A 24893-nucleotide genomic window follows, 5' to 3' on the forward strand; every position below is an offset into this window, starting at 1 on the left:
TTCCATGATTTCAGGCCTCATTGGAGCTGTGAGTCTTGGTATTATGAGTACTTCACATACATCTAGCTATTCCCTGCTTTTACCCGGTTTCCTTGCTGGGGTGCGGCTAAGTCTTTCCTCCTTCCATACCAGCTTCAAGATCCAGCCTGTCCCTTGTCTTGCTGAAAGCTGGCCCTGGCAGTCCTTTGCAGGATGCTCTGCTGTGGCTGTTCTCCACATCCCTGCCACACGTGGGGCCTCTCTGCGTCCCTGGATGGTTCCTGCATCATTGCTCAGTGTCCTGTTCCCCTGGACCTCTTTCCCTGACCCCAGAGCTGCTGCTCCCATGGGACCTGCCCTGCTCTTGCAGGCTTGAGTTAAGCTGGGGAAGCAAATGAAGGTGGTGTCCTTGCATCTTATCTCCCAGCCTCCTGGACTCTGAGCCCCTCCTGCCTGTGTGCCCTCTCCACGCTTGGACTTGCCCTACCAGTGCTGTTTTGGGGAGATGAGGTAGGGGGAAATTGCAGATTTCCACTAAACAAACTGGATTATAGCTGGCAGCCATTACTTGGAGGAGAGCAGGAGGAGCATCCGTCTCTGCTCCTGTTGTGTCCACAGCAAGGACTCGCACCTGACCAGGTTTCCCACATGCAACTTGCCTGGAAAATTTTATCTGACCTTTGGTCACTTATCTGGGATTTGGAGAGCTGGGCAGCGACAGCGGAGCCTGACTGGGCTGTTGCTTCTGCAGGATGGCTGGGCACCGCTCGCTCCCTCCCTGGGCACATGCCACCCACCTGGGGCTTGCAGAAAACTTACTGTAAACTTCTCCAGCACCCTGGGGAGCCTGCGCTTCTCACCCTATGTCTGCAAGCCCCGAGGGGCTCAGATAAGAAACCCCGGCTGGGTGCGGCACATGCTTTGGAAAAAACATACTTACAAGATGGGTTGCAATAGCTCCAAAGGTTTATTTGTCTGCTACGATTTATCAGGTAAGTGACGTGTGTGGCTTTCTGCACCCTGCCTACACCTGCTAGTGCAAGATTAAAGCAAGTCATCTGCCCCCTTCCCTAAACATATTGGTGAGCTCAGGGGGGCTTTTAGGATTTTTCAGCTGCTCAGTGGCAGGAGGACACTTTGCTTTGTCCCACTGAGGAGTCCTGGCCCCAGCAAGGATGCCCCTCACCGTGGGGAGGGCTCCAGGCTGGTGGTGCAGCTTTCCCCCATCCCAGAGGCTCAGAGGTACTCATGCTCCCAATGGGAGCTGGGAGCAACTGCGCCGACCCAGGGGCTGCTATTTAAATACTCTAGGACTGAAATAACTCAGTTTGAAGCCTGGGGAGCCGGTGCCCATCCAACATCACCCAGGCACGGTTCTCCTTGCTGCGGCAGCACCAAGATAGGCATCTGGAGGTGGTGGCAAAACTGGGCTGATCTAGGGTGGCCACAGAGCCAGAGCTCCTGCTGCTGCCCCAGGGGGCCTGGGACAGGCCAGGGAGGTGGCAGGCGAGGGTCCGTGGCCGGGGAGCGGCGTGTGCCCTGGTGGGGGCCAGCGCACCTCAGCAGTGAGCAAAGCTGTCCTCCGTGGTGTCGCGGAGGTCCAGGCCCGCCACAGCTGGGGGATGGAGGCAGGTGAGGTTGTTGTAGGTGTAGATGGGGACGTGGGCATCGTCCCCCTCGGCCACAGACTGCACGAAGCGGGGGACCACCACAGGGTGCTGCAGGGAGAAGTCCCGCAAGCCCTTCAGGGAGCAGTTGCAATGCCAATTGTTGCCCCCCAGCCACAGCTGCTCCAGGGCAAAGGAGGCACACAGAAAGTCCACCGAGAAGGTCTCCAGTGAGTTATTCCTCAGGCTGAGGTATCGCAGGTTGGCCAGGGGGGAGATGACAGTGTTGTCCAGTGTCTCCAGCTGGTTATGGGAGAGGTCGAGCCAGAAGAGTCTCTGAAGCGGGCTGAAGGTGTTCTGGGAGATATCCAGGAGCTGGTTGGAGGAGAGGAAGAGGTACTCCAGGTTGCTCAGACCCACAAAGAGCTGGGGTGAGAGGTGGCTCAGCCTGTTGTGCTTCAGGTCGAGCTCCAGAAGCTCATGCAGTTCACTGAAGCTTTGGTCTTCGATGACCGAGATGGCATTGTGCTGCAAGAAGAGCCGCCGCAGGCTGGAGAGGCTGGAGAAGGTATTTGCCCGGATCTTGCCAAGGCAGCTGTGCTCCAGGTGGAGGCTGTGCAGCTTGGTGACCCCCTTGAAGACGTGGTCGGGCAGGACCTTGATGCAGTTCACGGACAAGTGCATCACTGCCACATTGTACAGCCCCAGGAATGCCCCAACCCTGATGTCTTGTAGCTGGTTGTTGTTGAGGCTGAGGACCTCCAGCTGGCCCAGCCCATCAAAGGTCCTTTCCATCACACTCCGGATCCTGTTGTGCCCTAGCTGCAGCTCCTCCAGGAACTGGAGGTCTTTGAAAGTCCTGGGCCTCAGGCTGGTGATGGAGTTGGTAGACAAGCGTAGGACGTGCAGGCTTAGGAGGCCCAGAAACGTGTCCTCAAATAGCAAGACGAGACGGTTGTGGGAGAGATCCAGCCACCGGAGAGACTTCATGCCCATGAAGGCACGGGGAGCGATGGCATTGATCTGGTTGTGGTTCAGGTACAGCTTCTGCAGCTTCTGCAGCTTGACAAAGGTATTGATCTTGATGCCCTTGAGCGCGTTCCCACTCAGGTCCAGCTCTTTCAGCTCAGTAAGGCTGCAGAAGAGCTGGTGCTGGAGATAGGGGAGCTTGTTCCCAGCCAGGATCAGCTCCCTCAAGTTGGGCAAATCATGGAAGACTTTGTCAGGCAGGACCACAAGCGAGTTCCAGCCCAGGTTCAGATACCAGAGGTTGGACAGCCCAGCAAACAGCCCTTCCTCCACCTTACTGAAGTAGTTGTTGTTGAGGCTGAGGGAGACAAGGTTCTGGGTGTGCAGGAAGGTGTGGGGAGCCAAGTGCTTGAGGCGGTTGCGTTCGAGGTGGAGGTGGTAGAGGCTCCGCAGCCCGTGGAAAGCGTGCTGCTCCACGGCGGCCAGCTGGCTGCTCTGCAGGTCCAGAAAGTCCAGGGCTGAGAGGTTCCTAAAAGCAGCGGCCGGCAGCAGGGTGAAATTATTGCCATCCAGCCAAAGGGCTTTGGCGTTGTGGGGCACGTCCTCGGGCAGGTGCGTCAGGTTGCGGGTGCTGCAGAAGACATTAAGCTCCTCACTGTAGTCGTCCAAGCTGCAGGCACAAGGGCTGGGGCAGCGCGGGGGGTCCGTGTCCCCCTGGTCCTTTGGGGTGTCCCCCTCGGGGGGCTGGGAAGCAGTGGCCAGCAGCAGGGCCAAGGGGAGCAGGAGGGTGATACCGGCTGTGGGGTGCAGAGGAAGGGGGATGCTTTCAGTGTGGGACATGACTGCTCTAGGGAACCCCCCTGGGACACCCCCTGCTGGGTGCCTGTGCTGCGGGGGGGGGAGTGGGGGGGTCAGTCCCAGCCCACTGCACACACTGGGCAGCTGCAGGAGGTTTTGGGGGCTGGATCTGCCCTTGGGAGGGTGCAGTGCTGTCCCCCGCTGCTGCCACACACAGCTCAGACCCCTCAGGTGCATGGACCCCCAAAACTCCTCTCTTTATATGGCAGCAGCAGCTTCTCCCTTTCACGGGGAAAGGCCCCCAGGCCCTTCCCCTCCTCCCCCCCCAGCTGCCGCCCCCCCCCCCCCCCAGGTAACTTGCTCTTCCTCAGAACCGAGTCGTTGGTGGTCGTCCCTGCAGCCCCCGTCCAGGTCTGGGCTCTGCAAGCACCCCAGGCAGCCTGGGGGCTCCCCAAATATCTTATTAGCAAGGAATCAGGGAGAAAAACTAAGGGTGACTCGAGTGTGAATCCCCAGCAGAGTTTTAGCGTGTGTCCCCACACCGAGCCCCTGCCTTACCTTTGCCTGCGCTCATGGTGGCAGGCAGGGCAGCGCTCCCTCACCGCTCTCCGGCCCCTCTGCGCAGGGATGGATGGAGCAACCACCTTGACGCCCGTCCAGCCGCCCGCCCGGCCAGGCTTAACCCCACTGCTGCTGGGGCGGGACGTGGGCTGAGCCCCTGGGACAGCGCGGCCAGGGTGGGCACCCCAGGATGGGCTCGTTGCTTCCCTCCCTGGCCTCCAGCTGCCTTTATGGCAGCTCGGGGGGATGCCCAGGAGGACAGGCTGTGGTGGGGCTGGGGGTCCTGGGGAAGGGTGGTCCTGCCAGGGGATGGGGGTTGTGTGGGCAGTGAGTGCAGAGGGATGGATGAAGCAGCCTCACAGGATGCCCCACAACCATGCCCTGGGCTCCTGGAGGGTCCTGAGCAGCAGGACTGACCCTTCCCCCGGTGTCTGACGGGGATGCCCTGGGGCGAGCCCTGGTAGCAGGTCCTCACGCTGCATCGGGACCCAAAAAACACACACTGGCGCTTGCAGCGTCTATATTGCATAGGGGGTTAGAGGTGTGGCGATTACCCTTACCGGGAGACAGGCTGAAACACACAAGGCTTTACGGTGATGCAAGTGGGAAATGAGTAGGAAAATGGGAAAAAGCTCTTCTCCATGTGGCACGAGAAGCCTTGGCGTGAACCGGAAGACCCCTCCTGTGGGCATATCTTGCCTCGTGGGTGGAGACAGTGCTGGGAGCACTACACGCAGCTCAGCTCGGTGCTTTTGAGCCAAAGGGGAGGCAGAGAGCAAAGTTTATGTACTATTGGTGAGGTGACGGCTGTGAGGGTCCCCCGGATCTCAGCTCCTCCTCTCATCCTCCTGCATAGGGTGGGATGATGGTGGATGATGCTCTGGGGCTGGTGGAGCACACGCTCCACCTGGCAGTTCGTCAAAACCACCCTGGGGACACTGGTGACCTCGTTCTGTGTCCCAGGTCATTTCCCCACCAGCATCCAACACAGCTTCTGGAGATTCTTTCACCAGTTTCCAGGAAAGACAAAAATAAATAAATAAAAAGCCACTTCTGCCCTAGTAAGAGAAGCCCTATGGGCCAGCAGCTGCCACGTGGAAAAGCCATGGCTAACCTTCCCGAAGTCTTGGTAGCCCCATTCCTCCTTGAAGATGCACTGGGACGAGGCTGGCTGCATCCACATCCATACCTCCAGGAATGGGTGTCTCCCACCAGTGCCGCTCTTCCCTGCCCTGGTTCCCCCCACGCTGATCCATGGAGGTGGAGTTGCAGCAGGGATGGACACCAGTCCCAGGCCACGGGCATCCCCACAGTGCTTCCACCTTGCCCACCCCCATGGGAGCCTGGCATCTCCCCCAACTCCACAGGGCACATCTCAGCTCTTCGCCACTTAATTCAGGCAGCTTTAAGCAACCCTCTCACCAGCCAAAGCAGGACTGTACCCATGGGAAGAGGTGTTGGGGAGAGATGGCCAGCCTCCAGCCTTACAATCCAATTTTCCAACAAGCACTGTTTTCTCCCTTTCTTTTTGGCCCTGAGCAGTTCACTCCTCCCCCTCTATTTTAATCCTCTCTTCTTGGAAATTATAGATCAGAAGGGAGAAATGAGAGATGGATATACATGCACCCACTAATAGGCACTAAGCACATATTGACACAAGGTATAATCAATCTGGAAGCTAAAAAGAGCTGAACCAGCATGGGCCAGCCAGCCAAAACCCACAAAACCTCTTCAGGAAGTTTTAACAAGCCCTACCTGTGGCTGGGAATGGGTTTATCCCCGCCTGCAACAGCCCCCTTTCAGGGAAAATACCAAACAAGCTGCGAAGGGAAAATAAAAGAGGATAAATAAGCAAATCCCTTCCCAGTGGGGCTGTGGCACAGAGAGGAGCTGGACCCACCTCCACTTTTCAGCTTCCTTGTGGACAACTCCTCCAGATGTGTGCCACTGCCTGTGGCAGGGGATGCTTGAACCCCATGGCACTGTTGGTCCCTCCAGCCTGTCCTTGGCACCAGGACCTTGTGCCTGCCTGGTGTACCATGGCACCGTGGCCACCATGGGGACCTCTTTTGGGTCCCCACCACAGACGTCCTCACCCCACTGTGGCCCCAGCCAGCACGGACCTCGCCAGCTGTTCCCCCCATCATTTCAGCTCTGGCAACTAATCTTCCCAGCCGGGACCAAAGTCTGAGTCGCCCCACCTGGTTGCCATGGAGAAGGCTGTAATAGTATTAGGAAAAGCAGCAAAATCATTAAAAAAAAAAAAAAAAAAAAAAAAAGAAGAAAATATAGCTTTTAAACCTATTTAAACTCTAAGGAATCATTACCTTCCCCAGCAGCCCTCCTGTGCCTGCAGGTCCCTCCTCCCCATCCCTTTGTGTGGGTAAATGCCACTAGCTGTTCCTGGCTCCCTGTTCTGTCCCCAGCCACTCAGGCTGGCTGAACTGGGGAGAGACTGGTGCTGGTGGCCAAGCTGGGGAGGCATGTGGGACCCCGGGAGCCCCCTGGTCCATCCCCACCTACCCAGGACAAGTGGCCCAGGGCCAGCTCTGAGTACCAGCAGGGACATCACTGAGCTGGCTTGAGCCCTGGGGGGGACCAGGGATGTGACATGGGTGGTGGTGTCACAGCTGAGTCAGGAAGTATTTTTAGCAAATCTTGCCAAATATTGTCCCCATCTGGAGTTGGCCAAGGCAACCAGTGCTTCTGCTCCTCATCCCAAACCCAAAACATGCAATCCCTGATGCTGCTGCCCAAGAGAGCCAGGATGGGTGACACCAGCATCCCAGAGCTTGTGCCACTCTCTTGGGGATACCTGCAGGGACCAAGCTCCCTCCTGGAGGGGCCCTCCTGGCAGAGATGGGATTTGTTACTGGTCACCCTGGACCCCACCTATTGCACTGCATCATTTTTCACTCAAAAAGTCCCATGTTGCTGGAGATGGGGACCTGCTAGTAGTGGCAAAGGTCCCCATTGGCATTTCCAAGTGTTGGCTCGTGCCCTGCCGCAGCTGCAGCAGGCTCAGCTCGTGCAGAGAGCTGGGAAAGTCAGTAGATGTGCCAGTGGCTCTTGGGGATGCTAATTACCACCTAGTGGCTCTTGGGGATGCTAATTACCACACCAGTGGCCCATGTGGCCATGTGAAACAGCGTCACCAGCACCAGCCTGGTTGGGCTGGTTGGACCAGGGGAGGCAAGGATGTCCCTATGCCATGACTCAGGGTGCCCAGGGCCATCACTGGAGACACGGACTTCCCAAACCCTGAGTTCTGGGGGGAAAATGGAGTCCTTGGGAGCAGGGGGTTGGAGGCACATGGGGACAGGGAACAGCAGGAGACCCTGTCCCAGCGGTGGCCACGATGCAGAAGGAAGCTGGATTTCAGGGGTGAACAGAGGGGTGGGAGGCAGCCACCTTGCTTAACTGCTTTTGATGACAGTGCTGCTGTGCCAGGGTGGGTAGGAAGGGGGCACGGGAATTTTCCACATCCCATGTAAGCTCCCCAGACCTGAACATGGGCTTCCAACTGATGGGTTCCCCCCGTCCCAGCCCCATAGCAGCTGCTTTCTCAGCCCTGTGGGGAAGTACCTGGAGATGCTGAGGAGGGTGACAAATGGGATATGAGCTGGCAAGGAGCACTTGCAGCCAGCAAACCCATCATCTCCTGGGCTGTGTCACAAGCAGCATGTTCAGCAGGTCAAGGGAGATGATTCTGTCCCTTGAGTCTAATAAGACATCTCTGGAGCACACATCCAGCTCTAGGGTCCCAGCACAAGTCAGTGGGGATCCCCACCTTGCCATGGGGCTGCCCCCCTTTGGCCTCCCCAGGAGGGTTTCTGCCCCCAGGCACGGGGCCCAGCCTGCAGCATCCCTGCCCTTGGCCCCCCCACATCGCAGGGTGGAGGGTGCCCAGAGCCACCCCGCGGGGACCCTTTGCTGCCCCGGGGACCTGCCGGGGGCTGGGGGGGCCCTGCCCGGGGAACCTGGGAGGACGCGGCAGGGAGAGAGGGGCAGCAAAAAGCCCAAAGGGGGCAGCCGGGGCCCCCCGCCGTGGAGCCCCGAGGTGCCCCGTGGGTGGCCCCGGCCCCCCGGCTGTGACAGGCAGCGGGGGCAGCCCCCGGGGCAGCCCCGGCCCGTCAGAGCGGCTCCGGAGGGGACCACGGCCGCGCCGGGGGGCTGCCAGAGCCCCTCCTACCGAGCGGGACTGGGGGCGCTCCGCCTGCAGCCCCCCTTGCAGCCCGTCGGTGCGCAGGGCCACCTGCCCCAGCGGCCTCCCGCCGCCAGGGGGCGTCGCCGCCACGGCGCCCGCCCCCGGAAGCTCCCGCACCCGTTGCCACGGGAACGCGACGCGGCCGTACCCGGTTAGGCCCGGCCCGCCGCACCGGCCGGGCAGGCCCCACTGCCCCCGCTTTGACCGGCCTCGCCCCAGCGGCCTCTCGCCACGGGGCTCCGGCTCTGGCAGCGGCCGCTGCGGCCCCGCAGGGCAGGCTCCGGGGTAGGTGGGCCCAGCCGGGCGTGTGGACCCAGCGAGGCCTGCCCCACCGCCCCGAGCAGCCCCGCCGCAGGGTGGCCCCGCCGGTGGCCCGGGCCGCACGCGGGGATGGGTGCGCGTTGGCTTTGCTGGCGCTGGAAGCCAGGTGGAGCCCGCCCCTGCGATAGCCCGGTGCCGGGCCCGGCGGGAGCGGCTGGGGAGGTGTGAGGGCAGCAGCGATGCCTCCGCTTGGGGCTGGGGGCCAGTGCCCCTGCCCCTACCGAGGGCTCGAGTCTGGCTGCTGCCGGAGAGGAGGGGAGAGCGACCAGCAGGCATCGGTCTGGTGGGCTGAGTTCTTGGGCTCTTCAACCGGTTTCTTCTTGAGCTGCCGTGGATTTGGGGAGTGTTTTCATATCTTCCCAGGTGAGAATTTCATGCCTCAGAGCTCGCTGGCGATCCAGCCACCACGTCAGCTGTGTTAAAAGCATCCTTGCTAAGGAGAGTGAAAAAGAACTCTGTTAAAGAGTTGGCATTTCAGCTCATACTGAGGTTAACAAACCATGCACTCTTTGGTTTTGCTCTGGAGTGGCCATGGAGATTTTGGGCTGCAATGATGCCCTAAAACCTCCTTCCTCTTCCTCTGTTGCAATGATACCTGAAAACTTAATTCCTCTGCCCGTTATTGCTGTCTGTGGTATTGGTCCGGACAAAATTTGCTTCGTATTTCCAAACCATGGGAAAAGTGGTCAGTGTCATTTCTGGGGCTGGTATGGCACCTGCCACAAAAGTGGTTTTGTCTGGGTCTTCCAGGTACTGCAGGAGCATAAATAATACTGTGTATGTTAATTAGTTTTATATTGCTGTCTGCTAGGTGGAACGGGCACCCCTGTGGCTCAGGGAGCACCCAGCTTTGCTGGCAGGATGGGGTGTGCTGTTTGCCCTCCTGAATCAGGTGTCTCGGGGTCTGGGCACGCCACTGCCAGAGCTGTCTGGGACAACGCTGTGAGCCAGCCTGCCAGTGTCCTTGGGCTGCCACGGGCTGGCAGTGCTTGTCCTTGGGGAGCCCATGCAGGGCTGAGAGCCAGCAGGAGATGCCGTATGCCTGGGGGAGCAGAGCTGCGGCTCAGCTCCTCCATGTGCTGGAGCACCCTCCAGAGACTTCTGAGCCCCTCCCAGCGCTGTGGGTGGTGTGTGAATTTGGCTTTCTGCTCGGCAGTGGGTGTGAAGAGACTGTGAATTCTCATCAGCATTTTCATTACCTTAATAAAATTACTTCAGGTCTGTTAAGTTCTTTTGCAGAAAAATAAGACATAATTGCGTGTTTCATTAGCATCTCCTTCCCCCAACCTCAAAAGAGCTCAGCCCCTGGGTCTCGCTTCCATGTCCATTCATGCAATTTGTGTTGAGGGGCTACAGCCTGGACCAGGTGCCAATGGTGAGGAGCTGGTAAACTGCTGCACATGGAGCTTCTACCAGGATGCAGCATATCCCCTCTCCCTCTTTCATCCTCTTTGACAGATACTAAAGAGTTTTTCAGAGCTATGGTCTTTTTTGAACGTTATATTGTCAAAGCTTTTCTTCTGTAAGAGGCAGATACTTACCTACACTCGCCCACTTCACAGAAATAGCAGTCATAATAAGCCCAAAATAAGGAGATTAAGAACTGGCATTCATTTTACCCCAGGTATGCTGATCACCGGGGTTTTCCAGCATTATCCACCATGCCTTAGGCTCTCTGTTACCCTCACTCTTAGGTGGAGACTCTGTTCAAGTACTTTTGGCTTTGCACACACTTGGGAGTTGTTCTGTTCAGACCTGGATGGTCACAGTTTGGAGTCAGCCGCAGTGTGTAGACCTGCACAATTCAGATTTAGCACAGACTGAGGTAACCAGAGTTTGTTTCAGTGCATGCTTTGCTTTGAAACTTGCATTTTTCCACATGCCATCTCTAATGCAAAGTGATAAATTGGGGAAAGTCTTTCCTGTCACCAGCTGTAGAATTGCTTGGAAGCAAGTTGATATTAGATGCTACTGGATAGTCTTGGAGCAGAATGTTGGATTAATGGAGTAATTAATGGGCCAATCAGATCTTAAATTCTCTAAAGAGCCTTGCAATGGAGATTGAGGCCATCCCTACAGCTGGGTTTTGGGGATGGTCCATAATGTAAATGGAATGCAATCTCCTAGCTGGCGATATTGCTTCACTGGGGGTGTCGGCTAAGCTTCTTGTTTCAGTATCTGCTGTGTGTGGTCTTAGGAATATGAAAACCTCCTGATAAGTGTAATTTCTTTTCCTCTCACAGCTGCTGGAGTGGCTGTAGTAATTTGCTCCACCTTAAAGTTAAGGTGGATGCCACACCCTCTGGTAACCAAAGTTGATAGCAACATCACTTGTGCTGGACCTCAAGGGAAAAGTTGCTGCCACAGAGATCCTTAGATCCTTCCTTTGCTCTTCAGTTGCTACCTGCCTGATACTGTGCGAAGATCCTGGCCTCTGAGCACATGGATTTTGGAAGTGTTGCAGAGAATGAGAACGTGAGTATGCTGACAGAGCATGTGCAGTATCTTGCTAATGGAAATATAAATATGAAGGTCTGCAGCCCCTTCCTGGGTCATGGAATGAGCACCCTGCAAATGAAATCCTAATTGCAGGAGGAAAATGGCAGCTGAAAATCCCATCTACAATCTGTTCAAGCTCTGAAAAGCTGGATATGCTGTGTTCTTCCACCAGCACTGTGGTGGGAGAGTATCATGGGGGAGAGGAGGGCTCTGCAGGCTGGCAACAGCTGTCAGAGCTGTTGTGTGTCACTAGGCGCAGCTGCAGCACAGGAATGGGGGGCTGTACCAGCTCGAAGACCTGCAGAAGGAGATGGAAAAACTGGCTGGCTCTGAAACAGATTTGTCAGCCAGGATGGTCTTCAGTGAAGAGGAAAAACTGAAGGTAAAACAAATACTTTGGGAGCTGGAGAGAACTGAGCTGTGAAGCTGTATGAGGCTGGTAGATCTGCAGTGAAAAATCCAGTGGGAAATGCCTCTTTTGGGGGCGGGGTGCGTGTGTGTGTGTGTGCTCAAATTCCCTGGTGCGACCTGTTGAAAGAGTATGTTGGCCTCAGAATCAGTCCATGGCCTTTATAGTGTTCTTTCTCTCTCCTAGATTTCCAAAGACCTCATTGATCTCCAGATCGAGACAAACAAAATGAAGGAGCAGTATGAGACAGAGAACTTTGAACTGAAAAATATGGTATCCAAAAGTTTGAAGTAGCTGGTGTCAGCTCTGCCAATACCTTTATCCGCAATCACAGTTTGTTATGCATCCATCTTCACTTTGCTTGGCACATTCTTCTGGCTTTAGCTAGAGCAATGGACTCCCCCAGCAATGCCCTAGATACCATGAAACTCACCTCTCTTTAAATCACAGCATGCCAGAACCTGCCTGGCCAAATAAATGCCCTGTGATTGCTGCTGGTCTCTTGCTACAGCCTAATTCTGCTGCCTCCCCTCTATAGATCCTGTCCCTGGAGAATCGTGTGCTGGAGCTGGAGCTCTGCAGTAAGAAAGTCACTGGGGAGCGAAATGCCTTACAGGAACGCCTGTATGTTCTGGAGACCAGTTGGAAGGAGCTGACAGATGAGTACATCATTTTGAAAAGCAATTACCTGGCTCTTGGCAAAGAGCTGGACCAGGAGGTGAGAAAGGCTGCAGTGTTTGTTCCGGTGTTCTCTACTCCATCTCACAATTACCTCATCTGCAGACAGCTTGGATGTCTTTGGGTTGTGTATCCACTTCGCAGCTCAGGTCCAGTAAGGTTTGTCAGCTGTGAGACAGTGCAGCTTGGGCATGGTTTTGTTTGCAGGGCCCTGGAATTTCATGTAACTTGGTCACCTTCTTAGCAGGGCTTGCAGAACCTGCTCTGCTCAGCAGGGACAGTGCTGAGCCCACACTGACCCATGTGCTCTTCTGGGCACCCCACTGTCAAAGTCCTCTTTTCACACCATCCCAGGTCCTCCCACTAGCAGTAACGAGGAGGTCACTGCAGGGCTGGGCTGAGTGCACATTGCAGGTCCCTCTTGACTGCCAGCACGCATTGTTTCCCTTTTTTCTGCATGGCTTGCGCAGGCTACACGTGAACTGATTGTAGTCACTCTCATTTCCTATGGTGGCGGGAACAGGCCTGGAAGTTTTTGAGGTTGGCAAGTTTATGAAAACACTGAATGTAAGCAAGTTTCTGATTGTACCTTAAAATATAGTCAATTTCCTGGCAACTGTTAGCTTAGCAATTATTAACTAAAGTCTTTTGGACCCAGATTTGTGTATTTCTTTGGCCAGAATAGCTATTCAATAGACCTTCCTCTCTTCCCTCCCTCTCCCCCTGCTTGCGTCCCCTTCTTTTTGAATTGGGTTGAATGACTGACACCCTCCTGCCTCCCTCCCCCGGCAGATAGTTTAGCTGGTTCAGCCAAATGACCTGGTTTACCATGCTGGCCCTGTAGAGTTGCGATGGGAAGATGTGGAGCTGGGACCAAGAATGCTGGTTTTGGAAATGTCCCATCTGTCTTTATGGTGAGCATTGATCTGCAGGGCTCTGGTAGAGGAGAATACAAGATCGTGGTCATCCCATTGCAAATAAGTGAGTTAGTGACTCTTGTGAAGCTATTGTTTGTCTCCTGTAAGCTGAGAAATGGAAATTTCTTGGGAGGAGGCAAGCTCAGCTGCTTCCAGGGGTGTGAACCTGCCCTGTTGTCCTGCTGCACCACAAGGCAGAGTGCACGCACTGACTGCCAGCAAGGCAGCATGCTGCTGAGACACGGTACTGCCAGGGTCATGGAGGAATAGCTCAGCATTCAGCAGCCTTGGTTGCTTCTTGTCCCCAAGGGGGTGCAATATGTTTGTCAAAAATCGGATTTTCAGGTGGCTGACATCTCTAAATGATGGGTTTAGCAGGTTAGCAGTAATAACACACTGTTTTCACATGAATCTTGGGATGTTTCAGAGAGTGAAAGCACAGTTATGTGCCCAGAAAGCATCCTGAAGAAGTGCTGGAGCAGGGTCCAGAAGCCAAAGGTGAACTCCTTGGTTGTAATTGGTAGGCTGAGGGGTTTACCCCAGTTTCTTGGCTCCTACTACCAAATATCCCTGCCTGAAGTGAAAGAGGCTCCAACTTGGCAGGCTGGGACTTGTCGCAGCATGGGCCTCTTGCTCATTATTTTCCCAGTGTGGACTTTCCCAAAGGAAATGGGAAAAGCAGCCTGCGGTTCTGCCCCCTCCCCTTCCCCGGCACTCTTCTGGGGAGACAATGAACCTTTTACACATTCCCAATTACAAGTGCTACTTGTGACCTTGCCAATATGTTGTCATGGCTGCTTGGCGCAGAAGCAGCTCAGCGAGCTCATTCATGGTCCCTTGTACGGGAACAGTTAGAGCCTCTGAATTGTCGCAGCCCCCATTGTACGGCTCGATTCACACATCGCCCTGTGTCTGTCCCAGGCGAAGGAGCGCAGCAGAGCTGGCCTTGCCTGTCCCTGGGGAAGTGCCTTCCAGAAGATGCCAGTCAGGCACTTTGTGCCTGTTTTCTAACTCGCTGTAAATTCTTCCTTTTCATGACTCTGACCTTTTCTCGACTCCCTGTTTCCTCCTCCTCTTTTGTTTGGCAGGCTTATGCCGTCTGTGGCGGTACAAAGTGAGGCTGTCGGAGGGAACCCAAATGGCTTCGAACCGGTTCCACACTGGGGTTTTCCCTGGAGCCAGGCCAGGCTTGGGAGCACAGGGGAGGCAGCAAAGCCCATCGCAAACCTGAGACTGCCTCTTTCTTTCACTAAGCTGGTACTTCTGCGTTTGTGTGACCCCCTCTGATCAAATTGTCAGGGCTGACAGCTGCAGATGGATCGTTTTCGGTTGGAGAACAAGCAGCCTGTCTCTGCGTAGCTGTCAGTTTTCACAGCTGTATATCTCACCTCTTTGTCAGCCTCTTTTCTCCTCTCCTCTCTCTCAGCCCACCCTGTGCTATCTTTTGATAAACTATTCTCTCCACGGATGACTCAGATGACCTCTGCCTCCCATCCTCCCGATTCACTGCCATGGTAACAATTACTCAAGCTTGTCCCCAGTCATAAACCCCATCAAAGCTTTGTTATCTACATAGAAACCCTCCCGTGAGACATGAATTCCCCCAGTGTTCCTTCCAGATCACCTGTAACAGAGCCTTTCTCATTCAGATCCTCTTTATCTTTTGGAAATGTGTCACTTCACACCAGCATCGCTTTGAATCTCACTGCCTACACGGTGCTGTGGGCTGGCTGCTGCTGGAGGGATGCATTCAAACAAAACTGGAATTAGCTGGGTGGCGTCAGTTGAGATGGATGGAGATTTGGCCCTTCTCTTACATCATGGAGTCCAGCACTGTTCAAAGCCATTGTATGGGGAAAGAGATGCCTGAAGTGTTGGGAAACTGTGTGGATGGCACAGGGTTAGAGTGAGGAGGGAAGCTGGAGGTCAGGACCGAGAGGTGGTGGCACAGCTGTGCCCAGAGCTGGGCTGGCACTGGGGTTGGTATCTGAATGTGAGAGGGAGATGGGCAGAGGAAGTAAGGCTGCATGTGAATAATCCTGGTGCCTGGCGATGATACCCTGCATTTCCATGAGAATGAGAAAATCACTGATATCTTTGGACATACGAGAGAGAACTAAAAATAAAACCTGATTTCAGAAGGGGATGTGAGCCGCCTGCCTTGTGTACACACCAAGAGCAGCGGCTATGCACTGAACAGGCAGTGTGCGGAGCTGGAGAGGCAGGATTTCAGAATCTCTTTCCTTCTTGTTTGACCTGGCAGGTCATGAAGAATGAAGAGCTCAGCCTAGAGCTGCTCAACCTGGCCAATGCCAGGAGCAACCTTCCCCGCACTAACAGCAATGGCTCCCCTGCCATGGCCAATGAATCCTCTGCCGAGCTGGAAAGAGTGAGAGCAATGGTGCATCGTCTCTCTGCTCAGAAAGTGAAGGTAAAGACCTCTTTGCCCTGTCCCAGCTCCTTGGAGACTAGGGATCTAAAGGCATCTTCTTCTGTCTCTTACTAGAACCAGCCAGAAGATGTAGTTGCCTCTGAACGTGAGCGGCAAAAGCTGGAGAGAAACGTGAGTGTGTGTGGATCTGCTGCTGGATCCTTGAGGAAGCAGAGGGGGAATTTATTCCCACTGTGGCTGGCACCTCCTGGTGATAACTTGAATTTTTTGGATTAGCTGATTCCTTGATTTATTTTTAAAAATTATTTTTAAGCTGTGCAGTTGAAAAATGAGACTAGAATATCTCCAGAGCTTGTGCAAGGAAAAGCTGAGAGAGGGTAGCTGTGATTTCCTCGGTCAGTGCCCCTGGGTGAACAGAGGCAGGAATTTAAAAGCCAACAAGTGCAGAGGACACTTACTTTTCTTCTTGCCCATACTTGGGAAAGATGGGGCTGATAAAGCACCCGAAACTGAGAGCAGAGATGTTCCCTGCCTCCTGCCCTTCTGCAGCCCATATGAAACCAGCTTGGGCTCCACCACCAGCTCCTGCTGGGAATCTGACTTTTGGTGCAAGAATTTCCTTTGGGAGAGCGACACGTGTGCACCTCCGTGTGCCCTGTCTCCAGATCAGACACAGCTTCTGGTGTGCTATGGAGCACTGGTCACTCCCAGTTAAACCTGTCCTTTCCCAGTGTGTCACTGCTCAGCTGGACTTGTGCTCAGCTGGAGGTTCTCCTCACATCTTCCCTGTTCACAAATCCCTCTCTTAGCTCAGTCCTCTGTCTCCTCTTCCTCTTCATTTGTCCCTCAGTTGCTTGGAAACCAGGATCACATAAAAGTGGAACTTGAAATACTGAAGAAAACCTATGATTCGCAGCAACAGAAACTGGAAGACAGAATGTGAGTGTCTGAGGGCACGTCCTTCTGGTTTGGCTGGGCATTTATGGAGTTTGTTGCAGGTGAATTTGATCCTTGGGAGAGGAGGCAGCCTGCCTTTGGTGGGGTACAGGGTGGGAAATGATGATTCAGCCTTGGAAAAAGTGAGGCCTGGGAGCAAAACCGGATGTTTTCAAGGCTGTTAGCTGTCTGCTTAAAAGTTGATGATATTTAGGTGCTCAGCTGGCCTATGCACCTTTGAAAATCCACCTTCTGTGACACACAGAGCAAATGTGTGACAGCCCAGAGATGCATCCAGCCCTAGGCCTTACCCCTACAGTGGTTCTTCCACCAACAGGCTGGGCTGGGGTTGGTGTCCCAGCAAAGGCTGCCACAGCAGGGATGCGCAGAACTAGACCCTGTGACTGGAGAGGACATTTACCTTTGGTTGCGAGAGCTCTATGGCTGCTGGTTGGCACACATCTGGGGGCTAGCAGCTGCTGCTGAGAGGTTTCTGTCATCCCATAGTGATTTTCTTCTCAAAGCTGGCTGTACTGGACCTCCAGAGAAGTTTGGGGGTTTAAAATATGCCTTCTTCCTGTGTGTCCAGGATCACGATGGGGAAGGAGCTGCAGGAAGCAAAGGGAGCAATTGGGGACACCCAGCACAAGCTGGTGGAGCAGTCAGCGGTAAGAGCAGGCTTCCTTCCAGCCCCCAGCACCCAGGCTCTGGCACTACCCCTGCTCATCTGCTCCTCCTGGGTGCCATGTGCTCCTCCTGGAGCTAGCAGGGGGTGGCTGTCTTGTATCAAGGTATTCCAACGCGTCTTCCTTTCCATGGAGTTTGTCATACCAAGGTGCTCCTCCCTGCGTGGTTTCCTTCTCTAGGGAGGCAATGCATGGTGGTGGAGGGTGCTGCTTGCCACAGGCAGTGGGAGGAATTTTGTTCACCAATATTTAGAAAGCATTGGTGAAATCACAGGGAAGGGGGTCGGGATTGCAGATGACAAAAGGTAGCAGGGGAATAGGGACTATAAACATTTCCAGTAGGCTCCTGTGAAAACCCAGGACCTTCCCAGCTCTAGTGAAGCTGAATATCTGGCAATGAAGTCCCCCCAGGGGACGAGGGCAGCAGTGAGTGTTTGCTGTGCCTAGGTGCTACTCACCTCCCAGAGCCAGCTCCAAGAGGTGGAGGCAGAGAACTCCCAGCTGCAGCTTCGTCTGAAGGAGTTGAACGAGGAATATCGCTCCCGGCTCGCGCAGTACATCAAGGATGTGGCGGTGGGTACCCCCAGCCCCAGGGGCTCTCTTGGCCTGGGGAAGTCTCTGCATACTGGCTGCCCACTTCTTGCAGGCTCCTGCTGTTTCCCCTCCTTGCTGAGTTTGGAGCAGAGCAGGTGGGGGGCTTGGGGAGCCATGCTTGCAGATGGAAGGGGACTCTGTGCCCCCGGCTTGGCCCGGAGGAGGAGATGCCAGCCCCCCTCCTCACCCAGATTTCCTGTACGGCCACACCAAATGGTCTCTGAGTTTCTGCTGGGACTTTTCTTGGTCAGATTACTTGGATTGAAAGATCGTCTTATTTACTATGGCTGCCTTCCAGTTGGCTTTTCATCTCTATTGCTCTGACAGCTTCCCCAGCAGGCCAGGCGATGCCACTTGCGGCTTTGTCACTGCCTCCACGATGACTCTGCTGCCATCCTCGCAGCGAGTTCTGCCAGCTCTGTGGTCAACTACAGAGCAGTGTAACGCCAGTGCCTGGGACTTGCTCTGAGAACACACACCTTGGGTGTAGAGGAGGGCTCACAGAGCGTGGTAAGGACTCAGCACAAGGCAGGTGTTTCAGGTGTGGGTACCCGCTTATAGCGAGTGGTGAGGCTGGAAAGAAACCTTTCTACCACGCTAGGTAGCAGTAAGCAGGTTTTGGCAAGAGCTTCTGTGCTGGAAGAAGGCTAATACCAAAGAAGATGGTGTGATGATGGATCAGGAGACTAAGCAAAGGAATTTTCACTATTAAGAATAGTTTAATTTCTAACAATGCAATGTTGAACCACTTCCTAGCTAGGAGAGAGAGGGGGGCACAGTGTAAAGAATACAGGACTAGAAAAGGTAACTGCTGATGCCAAGTCGTGTTTCCCTAGGTGAGTCACTGATACAGTACAGATGCCTTCTCCATCTTGATGGAAACAAGACAGAAGTTAATTTGTCTTTCCTGCTCTTCAAAAATGGAATTCTCTGTGCTGTTAGCATTAAGATGCCTGGACCTTCTCTGTGGGAAATGGCTTACGTGCCATAGGGAACGATTTGATCACCTTGATTTCTTTCTCTATGTTTAAAGGACTACATGGACAGCAAATCTAGCAACATAACGGGGCCTAGCACGGCCCCAGCTGATCTTGCTCCCATGAAACACTTTGTGGACAGCATGCTGAAGGATATCAGGGCTTCCTACAAGTCTCGGGAAGAGCAGCTAGCTAAAGCAGCACGTGGCTACAAGAAACGCATGAAGAACTTGGTCAAGAAGCATGAGAACCTGCTGATTGCCTACGGGTAGGGCTAAGCCAGGCTCTGTCTCTTCAGCCTATTGCTAAGGACCAAGTGGAAGTGCCCTATAGCACCCAGACCCCTGGCTGAGAGGGAGGCAAATGGGGCTCCCAGCTGGAGCAGAGGATCTGGAGTGCATGTTTTATCTCCCTGCTGTTGACAAGCCAGGAGCAAGGTGTCTCCAGCTGCACTGCAGGGTGCTCTGGACACCCTGGGGCTGCTTTGCATGTATGTTTCTCCTGTGTGAAATTTAGAATGAGAGATTGATTCCATGTTGGATGGTGTGGAAATGCAGAGGTACCACAAATAACTCCTGCCTCCCAGCCCGTCCCTGCAGGGCTCTCAGCTCCGCTCCACAGCTCTCAGCAGCTTGGGCTGTGGGAAGCAGCAGAAATTCTTTTGGCATAAAAGCCACAAATAGCTCTAGGACAAGCTCTCCTCAGAAACACTCCCAGGGATATTGTGCATACTGCTGGGCTCCCACATATCCTTTGCAGGTGGACTGGCTCTCAGTGGGCCAGAAGCCAGCAGGTCCCAAGCGAGTGGTACCTCCATCAGCAGCAGAAATACTCAGTGTTGTTACCCAACCATGGACTAACCCCTCTGGCATGTTACAGGCTCCAGCGAGAGCAGATCCAATCCTTGGGCAGCAGCGCTATGGATTGTGGCCCTGCCGAGCTCCACTTTTCCATCACAGACCCAGAGCTGCTGACAAACACAACCCGGGAGCTAAACCGGTTGCGGGAGGATAAAGCAAAACTGGAGATGCAGCTACATGAATTGCAGAAGGTGGTGGCTGGGCTGCTGGCTTTCCGCAGCGGTGAAACTGGGGGCTGGTAGTGGGAGTCTCACAAGTGACAGGTTCAAGCCCCTTCCTTAGGCATTCCCTGGGGGTTTGCTGTGCTGCAGGCAGTAGTCCTTGCTCGATTTCTCATTTTTGGGAAGAGATGTCATGTCCAAGCAGTCCTTTCATTGCTTCAACCCTACTACGTAGAGGTGAATTACAGTTAGATCTAGGAGGCTGGGCAGCCCCACAGGTTGGGGTCGCTGAGCTCTGGGAGGGCTGAGGAGTAGCAGTTGTTATAGGAGAGCTGCCAGGCTGGTGGACGCACTCACTGCTAAAAGAAGTGAGTAAGGGAGGATAGGATGGGGCTTTCTGTTCCTGAATGCCTTTGCCTCAGTGTGGATAGCTAACTTGAGCAGGAGACCACAGTCAGAAACACGCCAGTCAGCTCCATGGCCTCCCACTGGTTCTGTCTGGGCAGAGATGTGTCTCTTGATTTGCACGAGACGCATTTGTTTAAAAATTCAGAGGATGGGAGACCTAAACATTAAGATTGCAGTGCACATCGCTTCCTTACCAAGGCACTGGTGGCTGTTAGAACATTAGGATATGGCATGCCACTTCAAAGGGACAGGGTCTGTGGTGAGATTGCAATGGTTTAATGCTTACGGGGATACTGTTCTTCATTTGCCTTCAGAAAAGACTGAAAGAAACCTCTGCCCTTCCGCTGTCTTCCAAGCAGTAAGTGCTGTTTGTTTCTCAGGATATTTGTAATTCTGGATTCTCCTTACTGTGTGGATTGAGGAGTCTTTTCTGCTCTACTTGGAGATGGCAATAAATAGGGAGAAAGTGAGCTGATAGGGACTCGCTCGTCTGAGAAGAAAAGCCAGCTGTTGTCTCAGTGCAGCATTTCCTGCGGTGAAATGAGTTGGTCATTTGGGCTGGATCCAGGAAAGCTCTTAAGCACATGTTTGATTTAATCATGTTTTCAGTCTGACTGATCTCTTTAGAAGCCAAAGTTGAGCATACGCCCGAGTGCTTTGGTGGATCACAACCTGAGAAAGGCAAGTGAAACGCCACGAGTTTGGGATGGTCTTGTTTCTCCTCCCTCCCAACACAGACACTGGGCTGGAACCCTGAGCTGACCCTGTACTGATACCTCCCTGGCTTCCTGATGTGCCCTAGATTTGCTCATTTTTGATGGGTCTCTTCCCCCCACCTCTGTTATTCTGTTGAAACTCTATCAGCTTTGGAGAGGTGGAACAAAGTGCAGGAGAAATCTGAGCTGGGATTTTTCAGCCTAGAAAACATGTCAGGTATTTAATTAACTGGATGCCAGCACTGAGGAGTCGCTCAGTGCCTGAGCCGTTGGGCTCTGGAATAGTGTCTCAGAGAAAAGCTTGAGCCTTAACCAGGCTCTGCCATGTTTTCCACACTGAAAAGTAGTAGTAGTCCTTGAATACATGCAGTAATTTTGGCAGACTCACCACAGGAGCAAGGCAGAAAGATCAGAACCTTAATTTTAGTGATGCATCTTGCTGTTAATGTGCGGGGGTTTAGCTGCCAAGAGACTCTGCACACTTCAAATACATGTTTTCTGTGTGCTGATGGGTTTATCCATGCTGTTACCTTGTTCCTCTAGCTAGAGACACGAGGCCTGGTGTTACCACAGCACTTCAACTGTAATTCCTGCAGCTTCTCATCTTTATCAGCTGCGTGCCTTTGCTGTTCATTGTTCCCTTCACTTTTGCTCCCATGAAATCTCGGCCACGATTTTCCCCTGTGCCCTGCCTGGGAGGCTGCAGCCACCAGAGGGAACTCTGGCAGTCACAGCGGAGCTGCTCTTGAGCACAATGCATTCCTCCCTTCATACAACCCAAATTCCTCGAGCATCAGATGTGACCTGTATTTTGCTTATTCAGACTGGGACAGAATAGGAAGAACTTTCCCACGGCTGGGCTGCACAGACAGCTCACCTATCACACTCGGTGACCAGAACAGGCGGGTTTGTGCTCCAAAACATGAAAAGCGCCAGCGTTTAGCATTGATTGTTCTCTGTTTCCATCAAATTCAGTCCTGCAGTGTCAGGTTAAGGACTCTTTCTGCACGGAATCCTCTGATGTATGAGTGTTGATGTGAACTTGGAACAAACCTAGCCATCACAGTGGGGAATCCCAGGTTGGCAGAAGGGCTGTGACTCTCCTTGCCTGGGCACAGGGACAGCACTGCACGCCCTGCAGTTTGGGGCAGTGGGAGAGAAAAGGTTCAGAGTGCTGGGGTTCATGGTTGGATGGGCACAAGTTGTGAACAAAGCTGTGTGACCTGAAGAAGGGCTGGATTTGAACATCAGGCCACGACCAAAATCTGCTTTTCTCTCCTAGGCAGCTGGATGAGGAGGGCTGGGCAGAGGTCAGGAAGCAGCTCCAGGAGTTCACTCACACCACCCAGGTAAAGGTCTGGAACAGCCCATCTGAATAAAAGCATATCCCTTACCCACATGTCAAAGTACTGCCCCAGCTGGCTGCTGCCCTGGGGGCTGATAGGCTGCCCCAGGCTGGAGCAGGGAAGCTTTCCACAGGAGCCTTGCTGTGGCTTTGGCCTCAGCCCACCAAGTGACACTAGCAAGTCCTTGGTCGGTGATATATCAAGGCTGTACTATCCCTACAACTAAAAGGAGGAGAGCAGTGCTTACGGCTGCTCATTCCTACTGTGTTGCTCCCTCCCATGTCCCAGCACAAGCATTTAGGCATCCGTGTAACACACTGGGCCTGTATTTGACCTGGTTCAAGTCTAGCCTGAATCTGAATCAGCTTCCCAGTCTGGTTCCCCCTGGGTGCGAGGATATTTGCACTGCACTCGGGTATGGAGTGGCCCAGAGCAGGGAGGACAGTGCTCCCCATCCACAACACTGCCCTATGGCACCCGTGAAACCGTGGTGATGCTCGCTGGGAGCAGGCTTGGCTGAGGTGGGGTTGGCTGCCTGGCAGAGATGGCAGCAGTGGGAAAAAGGGTTGATGCTGGGATCCCTGCCACACTGACTGCCGTGCGTGGGTAAAAGGGCTTTGGAAACCATGCAGAGGCCTGCTTTTTCTGTGGTAGACAAAGCTATAGATATGCTACTACAGCCTGCTTCCATGCCGTGCCTCCCTCTGTCCACAACGATGTAAGGAAGTGCTCCACCACTCTCTGGTTGTGTAAAACTAAACGCCTAAATTATGTGTATCTTTGTGGCCAAAAGAAGGGAGATGCTGTGGCTGAGAGGCTGGAGCACTGCACTGGGAGCTCTGCTGTGTACCTCAGGTGTGAGCTCAGTCAAGCACCACAGGTCCTCCTGGTAACACAGGGACTGTGCAGTTAACTTGGGTAAGCTGGTGGTCTGCTATCTAGAAACACTGTGCAAAAAACAAATGTGTTTTTTTAACCTAAGAGGAAAGGTCACTGCCCTTTGCAATAAACTACCAGCAGAAAGGTGTGAAAGCTGTGTCTGAGTGCCAAATCAAGCAACTGTGCCACCAGTTGTCTACAAAGCTTCTGGGGGAGTAAATCGTGGCTTGGCAGGCAGGGGTTACTGCCTGTCCTGGGGTGGCCCTGGCCCCCAGACCTGTGCTGTGGTCAGGGAAGGCTGCCTGGTCTGCCTGGCCGATGCCCTGGGGCAGCGATGCCTGCAGAAAGCTGTGCTGTCATCACCAGGCTCCTCTCCCCGAGCACATCAGGTTTTGGTTGCTTCTGCAGCCTAATGCCAAGTGGCGCTGGAGCTGAGTGATGGGGAAGTGGTCAGTCTCGCCTGGCAGAGGGGCACTGAGCAACTTCACTCCCCTCTCGCAGACCTCCCTGTTTTCTCCGTGTTTCTCTGCCCCTCCAGGAGGATTTGGAGCAGAAGAGAAGCCAGCTGCTGACTCGGGCGATTATGGCAGAAGAGCAGGTGTCAGAGCTACAGGAATACATAGATAAGCATCTTGCAAGGTGAGATGGTAGGATCCCCTTCATGTGTTCTCTGCTTTGTGCTCCAAGTTTATCTCCCAGGCTAATTGCCCGTGACATCACCATGCCCGCCACGCTATCGGCACCTAACCTTGCTGCTGCCTTCCCACAGTGCTGCCAGCATGGCTCATGTCCCACAGCACGTCCAGCTGTGCAGGCAGCTGCCACCATCCCTTGCTCCGCAGGGCAGGGGGTAGTGTCTGGCCTGCCCAGCCGCACGCCTCCTTCCCTGTGTGCTCACCCGTCCTCTGGAGGAAACTCAGAGAGAGGTTGCTGAAAATCTAAAGCCTTCCAGCATCCCCTGATCTGTGGTCCTCTCTCCCTGGTTCTTCAGGCCCAGAAGCAGATAGGAGAGGTGCTTGGGCAAGGAAGGGTGAGAACAAGCAGGGCACGTCTGTCAGAGCAACGGTCCAGCCGCGCCTGCCGTAACTCCCCAGCCAGTTTGGCTGTGAACTTGGGTCAGACTTGCAGGCTTGTTGCTGGTATCGTTACCTGGCAGAGCCCACAAACACCTCTTCCTTGGGAAGAGGCTGTGGTTTTATATCTGCTGGAGCTCACTTCCCAGCATGGCTCGGTGCCTGGGCTGGCTGCTCTGCATTAACTGACACCGCCCGTCCTTAGCACACAGCAAACACAAGGCACAGCGTGCATTTAAATGGATTGCTCGGGATCGTGACTACATGGGCAGTGACGGTGCCGTTTCCCCACTGCAGGTACAAGCAGGAGATCATCCGGCTGAGGAACCTTGCTGGCAGTGATGTGCCACGTGTGCCGGGTGCTGGGACAGATGATATTCACTCACTGCCCAGAGCCAGAAGGACTGTCAGCCATGAACCGTAGCTCTCCACCGCGGCTCTGAGGAGTAGCATGATCATACGAGCGAGCAGGATTTGAAAAGCAGCTTTCTGTTTTGTGGGCAGGGCAAGTATCCTTCCCTGGCTGAGAGCTGGGAGGCACAGCAAGGGAAACCACGTGGGTGTTCTCAGTCTCAAATTCACAGTACTAAAATGAGACAAGACAACTGCATCTTGTCTATCCTCTGATCCTCAGCTGCAGGAATTCTGCTGTTCCCTGAGCACATCACGCCTTGGGACACGGGGTCAGGTTCTCAGGCAGCTTTTTACTGTGGGACTGCAGGGACAGGTTCCCATTCTCGTGGTAACGTTTTGCCTGGATCACGCCTAGCCCAGAGTCCAAGGGCTAACTCTGTTCCTGCCTTTGCTCCTCTCTCAGCTTCTAAGAGAAGCCAGGACTGATTCAAGTTAGACTTTGGCCTAAGAAGTTAGACGAAGGGGTAAGCTGCTTTTTTATGGTGGGAAAATTTTTCTTTCCTCTG

The 24893-nt window shown here is 54.1% G+C and overlaps 2 protein-coding genes across 3 annotated transcripts; one reads left to right on the top strand and one right to left on the bottom strand.

Annotated features, from left to right (window-relative positions):
• Positions 1 to 92: 92 nt before the first annotated feature.
• On the top strand, positions 93 to 24893 carry CCDC78 (coiled-coil domain containing 78). 2 transcript variants are annotated; one of them, XM_037385993.1, is made up of 16 exons: positions 93 to 971; positions 10686 to 10917; positions 11195 to 11323; positions 11537 to 11623; positions 11889 to 12068; positions 15209 to 15376; positions 15452 to 15508; positions 16188 to 16276; positions 16863 to 16941; positions 17407 to 17532; positions 18587 to 18798; positions 19410 to 19581; positions 20274 to 20317; positions 21958 to 22024; positions 23439 to 23539; positions 24271 to 24893. In XM_037385993.1, the coding sequence occupies exons 2-16, from the start codon at positions 10885 to 10887 to the stop codon at positions 24395 to 24397; spliced, it is 1671 nt and encodes a 556-aa protein (XP_037241890.1). In that variant the 5' UTR covers positions 93 to 971; positions 10686 to 10884; the 3' UTR covers positions 24398 to 24893. The 2 variants fall into 2 exon arrangements, with proteins under 2 accessions (XP_037241890.1, XP_037241891.1); XM_037385994.1 differs by lacking the exon at positions 93 to 971 and adding an exon at positions 8254 to 8805.
• IGFALS (insulin like growth factor binding protein acid labile subunit) lies at positions 965 to 6134 on the bottom strand. The gene is made up of 2 exons (XM_037385980.1): positions 3912 to 6134; positions 965 to 3352 (listed from the first exon to the last, which is right to left on the bottom strand). The coding sequence occupies exons 1-2, from the start codon at positions 3925 to 3927 to the stop codon at positions 1539 to 1541; spliced, it is 1830 nt and encodes a 609-aa protein (XP_037241877.1). The 5' UTR covers positions 3928 to 6134; the 3' UTR covers positions 965 to 1538.

The sequence above is a fragment of the Falco rusticolus genome, chromosome 4 (genome assembly GCF_015220075.1).
Source record: "Falco rusticolus isolate bFalRus1 chromosome 4, bFalRus1.pri, whole genome shotgun sequence".
Taxonomy (NCBI): domain Eukaryota; kingdom Metazoa; phylum Chordata; class Aves; order Falconiformes; family Falconidae; genus Falco; species Falco rusticolus.

Coding starts and splice junctions, on each gene's coding strand:
- CCDC78 (XM_037385993.1), top strand. CDS start 10,885: ATGGATTTTGGAAGTGTTGCAGAGAATGAGAAC. Junction 15,377..15,451: donor TCTCTGCTCAGAAAGTGAAG/GTAAAGACCTCT, acceptor GTCTCTTACTAG/AACCAGCCAGAAGATGTAGT. Junction 15,509..16,187: donor GGCAAAAGCTGGAGAGAAAC/GTGAGTGTGTGT, acceptor TTTGTCCCTCAG/TTGCTTGGAAACCAGGATCA.